Source organism: Triticum aestivum, chromosome 5A (genome assembly GCF_018294505.1).
Source record: "Triticum aestivum cultivar Chinese Spring chromosome 5A, IWGSC CS RefSeq v2.1, whole genome shotgun sequence".
NCBI lineage: Eukaryota > Viridiplantae > Streptophyta > Magnoliopsida > Poales > Poaceae > Triticum > Triticum aestivum.
In genome coordinates this window covers 691786680-691800326 of record NC_057806.1, presented here as the reverse complement: position 1 = coordinate 691800326, position 13647 = coordinate 691786680, and the positions used below count along the sequence as shown (strand labels likewise).

Here is a 13647-nt window from a genome sequence, read left to right as displayed (position 1 = left end):
ATGTTTTGAATTGACTGTACGGATGGCCGACAACGCCGATAACCTGGTGTTGTCTTCGTGCTTGCAACCATGATGTCGACGCCCTCCGAGATGGGCCTTGTCACAAGTTACATTGTTGTCGTGCTAGCACCTGATGTCGAGCGCTAACGCAATCTTTTGAATTGACTGTACGGATGGCCGACAACGCCGATAACCTGGTGTTGTCTTCGTGCTTGCAACCATGATATCGACGGCCTCCGAGATGGGCCTTGTCACAAGTTACGTTGTTGTCGTGCTAGCACCATGCTTCTTTTTGTAGTCCTGTCATCCCAGATCTCCGGCGAGCACTCCTGCCCAATTTAACTTTGTGCCAACCAAGCCATGCTCCAATAGTCTTCAAAACGTCTAACGATCGCATCGTTTAGCTCATGCATATATAGGTGCAATGTGAGACTTTCTTTATTGAGGGAGAGCGTGACTATCTTTCTTTAGGAAAAAGAGGACGCTAGACTGTCCTTTATCTTTTCTAGTACTTTATCAGTTTATGCGCATTCTTTTTCCTGGAAAGAGCAGCCCGCATGTTTCCTTTTATTCATAATGTGTACGGGCATAATCCTTTTTTTTGAGCATCAGTACAGACACAAGCGTTCATATACACGCGCATACACTCACCCCTATGAACGCACACACACACCCTACCCCTATGAGCACCTCCGAGAGACTGAGCCGACATATTATCTTGAGATTTACGAAGTCATCGTAGGCGCCTCGTCGTCGACGGGAACGTCTCCTCCCACTGAAAGCGTATCGCCGGAAATCCTAAAATAAATCCAGAAATAATGCGAGCACCAGGATTTGAACCCTGGTGGGTTTGGGGATACCACTGTCCACCTAACCAACTCAACCACAGGTTGATTCGCGTACGGGCATAATCCTGCACGTGCTCAAGTTGGACTCAAATTGTTTTGTCAAGGGTGGACCTGTTCGTACGTGATAATATTTTATGTTTTTTTCTCAAATTGGACTCTTCATTATATTGCTGCGGTACTTTCCTTGGGGTGGACTTTTCGTACGTGAGACATGACATGTTCAATTTTTTGTACCCGATAATATTTTTGTATGTAACGCTATATCTTTTATATCTTAACCGTTGATTTCTAATATTGATGGTAAAGATAATTTAATCTATATGGGCCAATGTGATGGCTTGTTTGACTTCTATTTTATGTATATAATAGATAAGAGAAGACAAGTATTTTCTTATGAGTTATCTCTCTTTTACCTCATCATTGATCCTACGTGACACTCTTAAGATAGCACCATTATACATGCCATAAGAGCGTTTAAAACACTACTTTAATGATCTAAATACTTTTATATTAGTTTACAGAGGAAGTAATTCGTTTACCATACCAAATAGGAATGTACGTATATAACTTGGAAAGCGAATATTTAATTAGCACGCACACATGTACCATTGTCATCAAGATTCGTATATAATTCAATCATACTGTGTATGGAAGATACTGCCTCTTATACTATCGGAAAAGAGGAAGCAATGATACGTCACACGTGCTGCTGATCTGTATTACCAAACACAGCAAGAATCATTGGCCAACCCAATTTAAGTTGGCCAAACAAAGGGACAAACTCTTGCTTGAATACCAAACCCAATGAGATAAGCGAACCAATCTGTGGTTGAGATGGTTAGGTGGACAGTGGTATTCCCAACCCACCAGGGTTCAAATCCTGGTGCTCGCATTATTCCTGTATTTATTCCAGGATTTCCGGCGATGCGCTTTCAGTGGGAGGAGACGTTCCCGTCGACGACGAGGCGCCTACGGTGACTTCGTAAATCTCAAGATGATATGCCGGCTCGTTCTCTCGGAGGTGCTCATAGGGGTAGGGTGTGCGTGTGTGCGTTCATAAGGATGAGTGTATGCACGTGTATATGAGCGCTTATGTCTGTACTGATGCTCAAAAAAAACCCAATGAGATAATATATTATATTTTTATTGGAGTCCTTTTACGATACATCAATCAAATTTGGGCCGTTTATTTTCGTGGTTCGACGGCTCAGACGATACAATACTACACTAAATTTTTGGTAGTATATTAATTAATTAGGGGCATTTTTGGTAGTGCATTGTTTGTTTCTGTTGTGTGTTGACGGAAGGGCCAGCCACAGCGAGGACGTCGTGGAACCAATTCCTCGGGTCTGTCGTGTTGGGAAGGACTATTCCCCAAGTCACCGGAGTTCACTGACCATGTTACCCCGTGACACCCGCATCACAAGAAGCTGGCCTCGAATACAGACATGCAAAGTTAGCACCAAGATGACCCTGATCGATTGTTAACCAGACGTCTACTAGTTCTAGTGGCCAATCGCGTACAACGGGTTGCAAGAACCGCTGGTCAGGCCATGCGCGACAACATCCGGCCACGACAACAGTGGATCTACTCTCGTTGCTCCTAGGTATAGGGAGAAGGGGGCGCCAAGGTTCGAGTAGGTCGAATTCGGCGACGCCCTGCAGTGCATCTAGCATGGCATCGCCGGCTACCATGACGACCGCGGACGTGGAAGGCCGCGACCTGCAACGACATCGGCATGGGCGGAGGTCGTGTTGACGATGCGCACTGCTTGGAGCGTGATGTGCGTCTGGAGTGGCGGACGAATGGGCGGCGTCGGAGGGAACTAATTTAATTAATTCTCATAGAAATTTACCACTATGTTCTTGAGGAGAATTTTGCCTTATTCATAATGACCGTTGGATCAAATGAATACTACCCGTTAAACTCTCTTTTACTAGCGGTTGGGGAGCGAAAACAGGTGAAGATTAGGCATCTCCCAATGCTTCATCTTATACAGGTGCTAAGACTGCCATATAGGCAAAATATCTGACGTGGCAATGTAATTAAGAGGAGAGAGATAGTGGTGGTGACCCTAGGAAGAAACAATACCAAGTGCGAGAACCTAAGCAAGACACTTAAATGAAAGAAACCCGTCAATACATGAAAAGCTTTAGTTACAAAATCATTAAATGAAGGATGCTTAGCGCCGACAAGTTAAGCACCTACCCGCAAAAAAGAAAAAGACAAGTTAAGCACCTATGCATTGAGGGTTTTAGTTGCTAAAGTTTTTAATGTGTTGAGCACCTTATGTAAGCACCAATGCATTGGAGGTAGCCTTAATGTCGCTTCAGGGGCACGTCGGGCAAATCCTAGCTGTCGCTGCCACCATCTCCTCCCTCCATTCTCACCCCACCACCACCGGACGAGCCTCGCGGGCAAAGCTTGCCTGAAAACAGGACCACCCCTCACGTGGATCATATTTTTGTTAGGGTCATCAAGCCGGCCTCGGATGTTATTGGCGCTGGCAGTGTCATTGTGGTTGTGATGGCCACGTGGTAGTAGATTTTGGTATCGTTGCCTAGATCTGGTTGGTGATAGAGGATTCCTAGGGCTTGAGCGATGAATATGCTTTTAGATGGTGGTGGTGGTGGCGGGTACCACCCTACGGCTGGATCAATCCATTTTAGTAGAGGGGTGCACGCGCTAGACCGGGAGCTCGGTGGTCGTGCATTAGCTACGGTGTTGCATGTCAGACGCGAGTGCCGTCTCAGCCTAATATTTTCAATGCGGAGGTGTGTGGCCTCCTCCACTAAATACGTGTTCTGCTATTTGCACAACTATCTGAAGATACATTTGCAAGATGGTGTTTGGAACACCGCTTCATGTCTGAGGTGAAAACTCTTATTCCGGGCTTCATTGGTCGGGACTCAATAGTGATATACTTCGTCTCATTATCTTGTTGAAGATGTTGTCTTCATGCCGATGTTCAGGCCTTCAAGCATTGGCTGGTCTTGGCACCCGGGATGAAAATCCTTGTCTTCGTCTTTTCCGCATAACGAGAAGATGACGGCATGAGTGTGTTATCCTATCTTATAAGACGTTGGTATGGAAGTCGACTTAGCCATATGTTTTTATTTATATCATGCCTTAGTTTTTATGTCTTGTACTCTGCGTGTTGAATCAACTAATACGGTTATGTGCATCTAGGGATGGAGAGGTTTACCGTTTTCCAAAGGAAACCGCCAATAGTAAAATATGTGAATTCGTCAATCTTAAGATGTTATGTTGATCCAGTCTCTCAGAGGTGCTCATAGGGCTGGTAGAGTGTGTGTGTTCATTCATAATGGTGAGTGTATATGTGTATGTGTTGCATTAAAAAATGAATGACCAAGACAGCCTTTAGAGCAAATACAATAGGGTGATGTAGGCGGGCTGCAAGACTTTAAATAATATATTTTTGCTGAATTAGATGAGAGAAAAGAAGAGAGAGAAGAGAAGCGGGCTACAAACTTACAGCCGGCTGTAGCTCGAGCCCCAAGACCCTTTATGAGAGAAACATGTGGGTCATATATTAATGATCTAGTACTAGTACGGCTAACTATTGTATGAGTGGGTCGTAAGATTGACTATAAATGACATGGCAAATTCATATAGCCGGCTGTTGACTATACTATTAACCATGCTCATAGAATTCCTCCTAAGGTTGGTCATAGTGGGGAGTAATTTAGACTAGTGTCATGCATATGACACTAGTCTATGTTATTACCTTCATAGTCCTAAGTGTCATAGAAGTAGTATCATACGTGGTTGCATTTATTAGCTTATAGACTCAACATTTCTTGGGAAGCGCTATGTGATGGTAGCATAATAGTATGTTACTCCAAACACCTCTCTTCTTATTAACTAGGTGTCACATAAGCAAACTTGTCTTGGGATGTGTTATGTTACTAGCTAAGTTATTCCCATTATGACTAGCTTAACTAGGGAGCCTTTAGGCTGGTCATAGTGGGGAGTAACTTAAACTAGTAACATGTATATGTTACTAGTTTATATTACTATCTTCATAGTGGGTGGTGTCATAGGCGTGATAACATAGATGTCTTCATTTATTGCTTTGTAGAGCCATTTTGCATTGGAAATCGTTATGTGATGGTAACATATTATGTTACTCTATTAGTCTCTCTCCTCATTAAGTACTTGCCACGTCATATTTTTTACTTATATGGCATCTATGTTACTCTCTAAGTTACTCCCATTATGATCAGCCTTAGAATTCCTCCTGATTAAAGTAAAGATTTGTCATTGGTTGCTTTAGAAAAACATATTCAAACTTGCCACATACCGTTCTTTATGGCATGCTTGCACACTAAACCGGCTAGCGCCCCCAATAAAAAATCCATGCTTGGGCTGTCTCGCTGGCACGCGTTAGCTTTCCGTGTCAGAGGTTCCCGAAGAAAATACCTTTCCATCAGAGGATATCACGGGAGGAATGTCCAGATCACACATGTAATAATAGGAAGGTGTACATATTTTGAATAATTCCCTCCGTCCTTAAAAGTGTATATATATTTTTTGCGAAAAATGTATACTTTCAACTTAATTGAAAAGTCAATTTTTTATGTTTGACCATATTTATACAATAATACACCAACATTTTTGCCATCAAGTTAGTAGGATTAGATTCATGATAAAATATATTTTTATTATAATACCTATTTAATTTCACAAACATTGATATGTCTTTACATAAACTCGGTCAAACTTTAAGATAATTTGACCTTCTAACAAAGTAGTTGAAAGTACAATCTATTAAGGACGGAGGAAGTATGTTTCTTTCTGCCATGAGGAGTGCACAGACTTGCTTGCAGTTCCATTCCAGGGACCCAGCTTGCCTGTTCCCTCCCCATGCTCCCATCCTTGCTCCTACTTCATTCTACGGCTGTCTTTTTTTTTTCTCTTTCTAATCTAATCATCTTCTCCCTGATTTTAAGGGGTTGGGGTCGGGCCTTATTTTGTTCCAACCCAATCAAGTCACGTACGCGGCAGCACGAATGGGAGCACGCGCAGGGAGCAGGCAAGTCTCATCCCCATTCCAGATGAACAGGGGCGGACCCAGAACAAAAATGTCCCGGTGTCCATGTGTACATCATATATGATAGCACACTTGACAACTCAAAATGTATGGCAGTAATATTCCCTCCCAAAATGAAATGTTTCACTTCCACTTGAAATACTAATTGATTATGTGAAGTTCAACACTAAATCATGCAAACTCCAAACAATGAAAATAAATATAATAGGATGACGACATACGGCAATAGATCCTGATTGCCTATAAAAAATAACTTATTACGTATTAAATGAACTTGCGCAATAATTCATAAATTAAGTTACGAGCATTACTTTTTAGATAACCCTCTACGTCCTTTCCATCATTTTTTCTGTAATTTGCCGATTTTTGTGTTCGAAATAATGCACAATGAGTTACATCATCTGTGTTCGAATATGCAAGAATAGAAACAATAAATAAGCATATTGATTAAACTGTACAATTAGGGAGTTAAACTTACTGGACATTGTGCCTTCCTTCTGCCATGCGCACGTGGTTGAGAAATAATCCAGTTGGATTTGAATCACTAACCGAAATTGGCAAATCGCAACAATTTGTTCCCAATTGTATTACCTCTAAATTTTAGAACCCTAACCATACAATTGGGATAACAGAAATTATATAGAATTGGGATGCCTACTGATAGTTGAGGATAGTTGACGGAGTCAGAGAGATCCACAATTAGTATCAAGTGCAGGGCGTCGTACCTTTGCTTACTTCAAAAATCAAAAATCAAAATTCCAGAAAGCTAAGAGCGGGAGAGGCCGGGATGATAGAGTCTGGCAATTGGGTGGTGTGGCGACTGGCCATCTGGCCGAGCGGCGGAGGGGGTTTAGGGTTTAGGGCGACGCCGTGACCAGATAAGACAGACCAGAAAGACTAGAAGCCGAACAGGCGAGCAGTAGTACAGAGATACGAGTAAACAACAGGGATCGATTAATCGATCGGCAGCTAATTAGCTAGCTAGGCCTAGGTCTTGGTGTGCATACGTTACCTAGCCGGATGGGCATTGACCGCTGGTGCCTACGTCTACGTGGGCTGCACTGCCTCGCTGCTTAGTCGCTGGGCTGGCCGGTGTCCAGCTCAAAAAATTACGGGTGTCCAGCCCATAAATATGAACCTCATATAGGGTAAGCACGAGATTTACCCGGTGTCCTGTGACACCGGGAGAGCTAACGTAGGTCCGCCTCTGCAGATGAAGTAGGTTGCCGGGCATGGCTCATTAATTCATGAGAAAGCGTTTGTATCGCTAATGTATTGACTACTCCAATAAAGTGTGGATATCAAGCTACGTACTCCCTTCCTTCGGGTTCAAAGGATCAATCCAAAACCAGAAATTTTCTAGTACTTGTAAGGCTCATTGTTTTGGGAATATGCAAATAATATACTTTTGTCCACATTAAAGTCTGTCAAATTTTTGATTCTCCATGTGGAATCAACTAATGCATGAAAGGAGTGAGAAGGCCATGCATGAAGCATTAATATAGGAGTACTCTCTAGCACTTCACTAGACCCTCCTCCTTGGTTGATGTACTAAGGCTGGTCATAGTGGGGAGTAACTTAGACTAGTAACATACATATGTTACTAGTCTATGTTACTACCTTCATAGTGGGTAGTGTCATAGGTGTGGTAACATAGTTGCCTTCATTTATTACTTTGTAGACTCATTATGCATTGGAAACCGCTATGTGATGGTAACATATTATGTTACTCTATTTGCCTCTCTCCTCATTAACTACTTGCCACATAAGCAAAAATGATGATGTGGCCGAGTCGCTGCCGCATCACGTGGCGGTGATCATGGACGGGAATTCGCGGTGGGCGCGCGCGCGGGGCATGCCAACGTCGGCCGGCCACGCGGCTTTGCAGCCGGCGCTGGAGGAGACGGTGCGGCTCTCATGCGCCCGGGGAATCCGCGTGCTCACTGCCTTCGCCTTCTCCCACCAGAACTGGGACCGTCCCAAGGCATATATATACTGCTACTCCTAGTCTCTTCTGAGTAAGCATAACACTGTTAATTAACTCTTGGAATTCGCAGGAAGAGGTTGACTTCTGCATGGCCGTGTACAACCGGTTCATCCAGGACAATGTCGCCCAGTTTTTAAGGTAGTAGTACGTTTTTTCTCTTTCAAAAAACAGGGTTTACTCCGGCCTCTAACATCATGTACGAATATATCAATTATCATGTACTCCCTTCATAAACTAATATAAAAGCGTTAACAAGCCAAACAAAAAGAGTATTAGTACGTACCAAAGCTCGGTGCAACCGGGCACTAAAAAAGATACTAGTACGTATTATGAGTTTATCAAATATCCTATTAATGGATCACCATCAAGCCTGGTCGAAGAAACCCCGTGCAACCATCTCCTCAATCTTCAGTGCTGGTTGTAAGATAGTATAGTACATAACGGCTCATGCAGCTACCGCCACCCCTTATGGATTCATCGGTCAATTCAATATCTTTTTATCTCACAGACTGTGTAGGTTAAAACATTTGGACTCATTAAGAACTTATAGTCTACTACAATCAAAGTTTTTTTTCTCAATTTCGTTATTTTCCAGGTGTGGAGCCGAAAAAGACCGGTTTCCAAACATTCTCGAAATTCCAGAATTTTGTAGCCCAAAATTTTCAAACGAATTTTGAATTAAAAAAACTGGCATCATAATATAAAACTTTTAACCAATTGAACACACAAAGCACTTCCTGTCCGAGTGGTCATTATGCTTCAGCCTCTTTCGAAGGTCACAGGTCCGAGTCTAGGCTGCTGCATTCAGAACCGAGGTTACACGACATACCACTGGGCCAAGGGAGCTCTCTCGTGAACATATGAGCACATGAGCTCTATTTGACTTTTCTAGATGCTTAGATTAAATAGTTAAATTTCTCAGACGATATAAGAAAATCAGGCTTCACTATCGGACGGTTATCTGAAATTCCAACTGAAAAAAACCCCACAACAAATTTCTTAGACGATATAATTATACCAATTCAGAATTTGTAATAGAAATGTTGTGTTGTTTACAAACTCCTACACATATAAGAAAATTAAACTTCCTTCCACATAAGTATTCACAACATATCACACATTTTATATTTGTTTCTTTTTTGCGAATAATGTTATATTTGTATATTTTTTTGCAGGAATTTTTATATTTGTTTCAATATTAGTATGTAGAAATAAAAAATTACCAGCATTAGCAGCGTCACATTAATACCGCGAAATATACCAGCTGTATAACCATTTTCCAACAACAGAGAAAGTATTACATGCAAGATCTTGTTTTTTTTAACATGGTACAGACGTAAAGTGTTCATATATAAATGCATATACTCACTCTTATGAAAGCACACACGCACACCCTATTCCTATGAGCACGCTGTCACTTGTCAATGTTGTAAAGTATTCCCCACAAGAATATATATTATAAAGGATGTGTATTTGGAAGGGAGAAGTATCATCTCATGCAAACATGGAAACCCTGTGACTCCAGGTCCGTTAGATCAAGAGAAATAATGAGCTATAGAGGTCGATTTAGTCCCAAGCAACTAGCATCCTTCAATTCCAAATGGAGATTTTTGAAAAAGAAATATTTGTAGGCATACAAAAATGTAAAGGAGACAGGATCTGGTGACTGCTGGGTGCGTTGCCCCCTATTCCGAACCGATGGATGGAAATCGTGGGTTGGAGGAGTAAGTAGGCTCCTTGGGAAAGCAGTGGGATTAAGATAACTGGATAAGTACCTATTGTGAGCGTACGCGCTGCGTCAGCTTCATGTACAAAGAAAGGATTGGTGTTCGCCTTGGGTGTTCGCCTTGCTCACTCCATGCAAAGATGCATCATATACTACTCCCTCCATCTAGGTGTATAAATCACCTTACGAAAACCAAATAATCCCAAAACATTTAGGCACGGTGCATTAACTTGCACATAGTTTATTATTTCTTGACATAAATCAATGAATCAACCAATAAAAGATGTGGGGTGTGTATGCTTTCAATTACTTGAGACTACCAAACATGACGTGCAGTGGTCAGTTCATTGCATGCAATACTATTGATTAGCATATAAACATTAAGTTCCCTCCTTTTTTTCCTTTGCCTTGATCGCGGTGCATAATCTAAGATAACTTACACACCTAGACGGAGGGAGTAGCAGTCTACAACACCATGCGAGCTAGCTATGATTGCATGGATGCAGCATGCGCTCCTCCATGATAGTAGAAGAAACAAAATTTGGAATTCTTGTTAAAATTAGTGCTAGCTATTACAATTATCGTTGAAAATTGATAGCAGAAGAAAAAAGAAAGGAGGAGGACACTGTATGGAAATTTCCCTTGAAAAACTAAAATTCACATTGAAAATGAATACACTATTTAATGTTCCACGTGCTAGGATGCTAGCTGTCATGCTCTACCATTGTACTCCCTCCGTCCGGGTTTATTGGGCCTGTTAGCCACGGCACGAGGACCAAGGAAGAATATTACTGGTAACCATCCGTGACTTACGAAAGTAGCAGCAGCCAATTAGATTAATCTGCAGTTATTCCAAAGCCTCACAGCAGCTAATTGCCCAGCTTTACTTTCGCATGCAACCAACCACAGCGCGAGGCAGTTATTGCTCACAGCTGGTACTTTGCTGTTTTCCCGCATGCAGCGATGAAGCCGAAACGGCAGTCCAATCGTGTGCGTGCTCGGCGGAGCTGATCGAGGAAAGTAAACACACATATTTAGCGAGGCCTTACAAAAACAGATCAGAGCAAACTTGCTAAGAGGCCCAATAAACCCGGACGGAGGGAGTACTCACTAGAGAATACCCCGCGCGTTGCTATGGGAATCAACTGCGATATTTTCGGCGATTTGATTGTATGAAACATGCATAACTAAATTAACAATATATGAACTAAAACTAAATATTAGATATTAGTATATTTTATTATTGTGTAATTACAACATATTTGAAATAAATGACATGATATGATGAAAAAATAACATCATGTTGAGTAGACTTTTGATGAGGTGGCATGTGTGAGATGAGATATGTGCATGGATCAACTAATGATGAAAAAAAATTCATGCAAGTTGTGATTGGCCTTTAATGAGGTGGCATGTGTGCATGTTTAATGAAGATGAACTATTTATGTATATAGCATTCAGCAGGACGTTGACGTCGCTAATAACATTTTAGGTGATAGCCGTTGGATGGTGGAGCTGTGGAATGGACGGTGGATGGAGTTGTGGCGTAGTACCACCATGGGTACATCGATGGGATGCATTGATGAACCCAACCTGAAACTCATCTGCATGCTTAGTACTCACAATTGAACCGATATTTCATGGATCGGCCTTTTTCATGCAAAAGTTTCACTAACGAGTAGGTTCTACAGAAGTGCATGCTCTAGCTAGTGCAACCAAAATATATATCTGGTGTAAGAGAGTAGGCAATACATTTATACGTCAACACTCTCCCTCATGTGTGGCTCTCTCAGGCCTAAATGTGACCGAAAGTGGGCTGCAATTTAATTGTGTTAGCCGGGTCCTGAACTTAAGATCTCTTGGCTTTGATACCATGTAGAAGTGCATACTTTAGCCAATGCAACCAAAAGACCGATCTGATGGAAGAGACTAGGCAATACATTTATATCTTAACATGTTCCATTCATTAGAAATTCCATCTGATTTGCCAACGAGTTTATGTTTTGCATTAAACATAAAATAGTAATCAAATTTTCATAGAATTCAAAACTTTATAGATAAAGTATGCATTAGTTTAAAGTTTGTTTTCGCCATCGCATATTGATCTTATATTGGAGTGGAGGGTACTCGGATCAGTTACTTCAGCCAGAGTTTTGGACTGGAGATACTTGGTTCTAAGTAGTTTGTGCCACACCCCGTTCTCAGTATCTTATGCAACCATTTGCTAAGCAATATTCTCGGGTTCCTCCACCCTGAGGCTCCTTGATCTTTTGATCTGCAATTAACATCCCACCTAGTCAAATGACATTTCAGTCTATTTTCATCAGATTGCTACAAAATTCTAGATCGGTAAAAGCTAGACTTTTCCTTACCCCTTTGGTTATCTTGAAAAGACAACATGAACATAAGTTGGCTTGTTGGGACCGCATTCATAAGAGATAGACGTGCACCAGAAGATATGAGCTTATCCCTCCAACTTCTTTCAGAAGCGGTCTTCAATATGATTTGGAACACGAAGATACTAAACAAAGAGAGATTCATGTTCCGATCCTCCTTTGCTTTTTCTTTCCCAAAGTAGGAAGTTTTCTCTTCTTAAAGTTAATCTTAAGGCCCGACAATTTCTCAAACAGATACAAAATTAACTTCATGCGTCTAGCCTTCTCAATGCCATGCTCCATGAATATGATGGTGTGATCGGCATGCTGCAAAAGTGGGACCCACTATCAATAGGTGTGAAATAAGACCACTCACTTGGCTAGCTTCTTTAGCTTGCCCAATGAGCACCACCAGCATATCTGCAACAATGTTGTATAGGATGGGTGAAGGGATTGGAAATTTCAACAATGTTGAATAGGTGTTGGAAATTTCATAGATCGACCTTATTTTCTGCAAAAGTTCCACTTACATGAGTGATTTCCATTCACTGGAAAATCCATGTGATTTGCTAACAAATTTATATCTTACATGAAACTGAAAATATAAATCAAAATTTCAAAGAATTCAAAATTTTGAAGATAAACTATGCATCAGTTTAAATTTTGTTTTGACCATGTATGGTACACGGAGTGACAAAGTATTAAAGGAATTCTATAATCCTTGGCTCGTATGTTAACGGAGAAGAGATTCTTATGTTTTGCAGGGAAGGGATTCGTCTACGGGTAATCGGTGACTGCTCAAGGCTGCCGACTTATCTGCAGAAAACTGCACAAAACGCCGAGGAGGAAACAAGTAGCAACTCACAGCTCGACCTGATGCTAGCTATCGGCTACAGTGGACGAACGGACATCTTGCAAGCATGCGGGAAGCTTGCCCGGAAGGTGCACAGCAAGCTACTCAGGCCGGAGGACATCGACGAGTCACTATTCGCCGATGAGCTCCAGACGAGCTGGACAGACGAGTTCCCTTGCCCCGACCTACTCATCAGGACCAGCGGCGAACTGAGGCTCAGCAACTTCTTGCTGTGGCAGTCGGCGTACTCGGAGCTCTTTTTCACTGACACGCTCTGGCCTGACTTCGGGGAGGCTGAATATCTCCAAGCACTCATGTCTTTCCAGAGCAGAGACAGGCGTTTTGGAAAAAGAAAACTCTAGCCCTGGAAATAAAAGAGCAAAATAACGGTGCGAGTTACCCGGCATGGAATGGTGTAGATTCTGTCTCCACCTTGTATCTTCTGTGTTTATGTTTGGCTTTTATTACCTTCAAAGTATTTCCATCACGAGGAATGGTGTAGTCTGCTGTACTTGCTGGAGCAGGCTTCTAAATCTTCACCTAGACTATCTTAAGTGTATCTATTTGTGTGTTGAATGTGTTTGGTAAATAAATTTGTTGTTTATGAATAACATATTTATGTCATTACAAACAATATGGTTATACAGCCCTCCACATATGATATGTTAAATAAATATCTCATTAGTCAGCACCACATCGTCTTCTTCTTCCTCGAGCCCAACAAGCATGATCAATCGATGGAATGGCCGCTGTCTTCGTACATGGTGAAAGTGTACTGCTCCA

At 41.8% G+C, this 13647-nt stretch overlaps 1 protein-coding gene across 1 annotated transcript; it reads left to right on the top strand.

Annotated features, from left to right (window-relative positions):
• The first annotated feature begins 2541 nt into the window (after positions 1–2541).
• LOC123101815 (cis-prenyltransferase 4, chloroplastic-like) lies at positions 2542–13226 on the top strand. The gene is made up of 4 exons (XM_044523096.1): positions 2542–2585; positions 7694–7907; positions 7981–8048; positions 12776–13226. The coding sequence occupies exons 1-4, from the start codon at positions 2542–2544 to the stop codon at positions 13224–13226; spliced, it is 777 nt and encodes a 258-aa protein (XP_044379031.1).
• The last annotated feature ends 421 nt before the right edge of the window (positions 13227–13647 follow it).

Bases quoted from the DNA above. Each gene is read 5' to 3' on its own strand.
- LOC123101815 (XM_044523096.1), top strand. From the start codon at position 2,542: ATGACGACCGCGGACGTGGAAGGCCGCGACCTGCAACGACATCG. The intron at 7,908-7,980 runs GCATATATATAC...TGGAATTCGCAG, and splicing joins AGAACTGGGACCGTCCCAAG to GAAGAGGTTGACTTCTGCAT. The intron at 8,049-12,775 runs GTAGTAGTACGT...TATGTTTTGCAG, and splicing joins AATGTCGCCCAGTTTTTAAG to GGAAGGGATTCGTCTACGGG.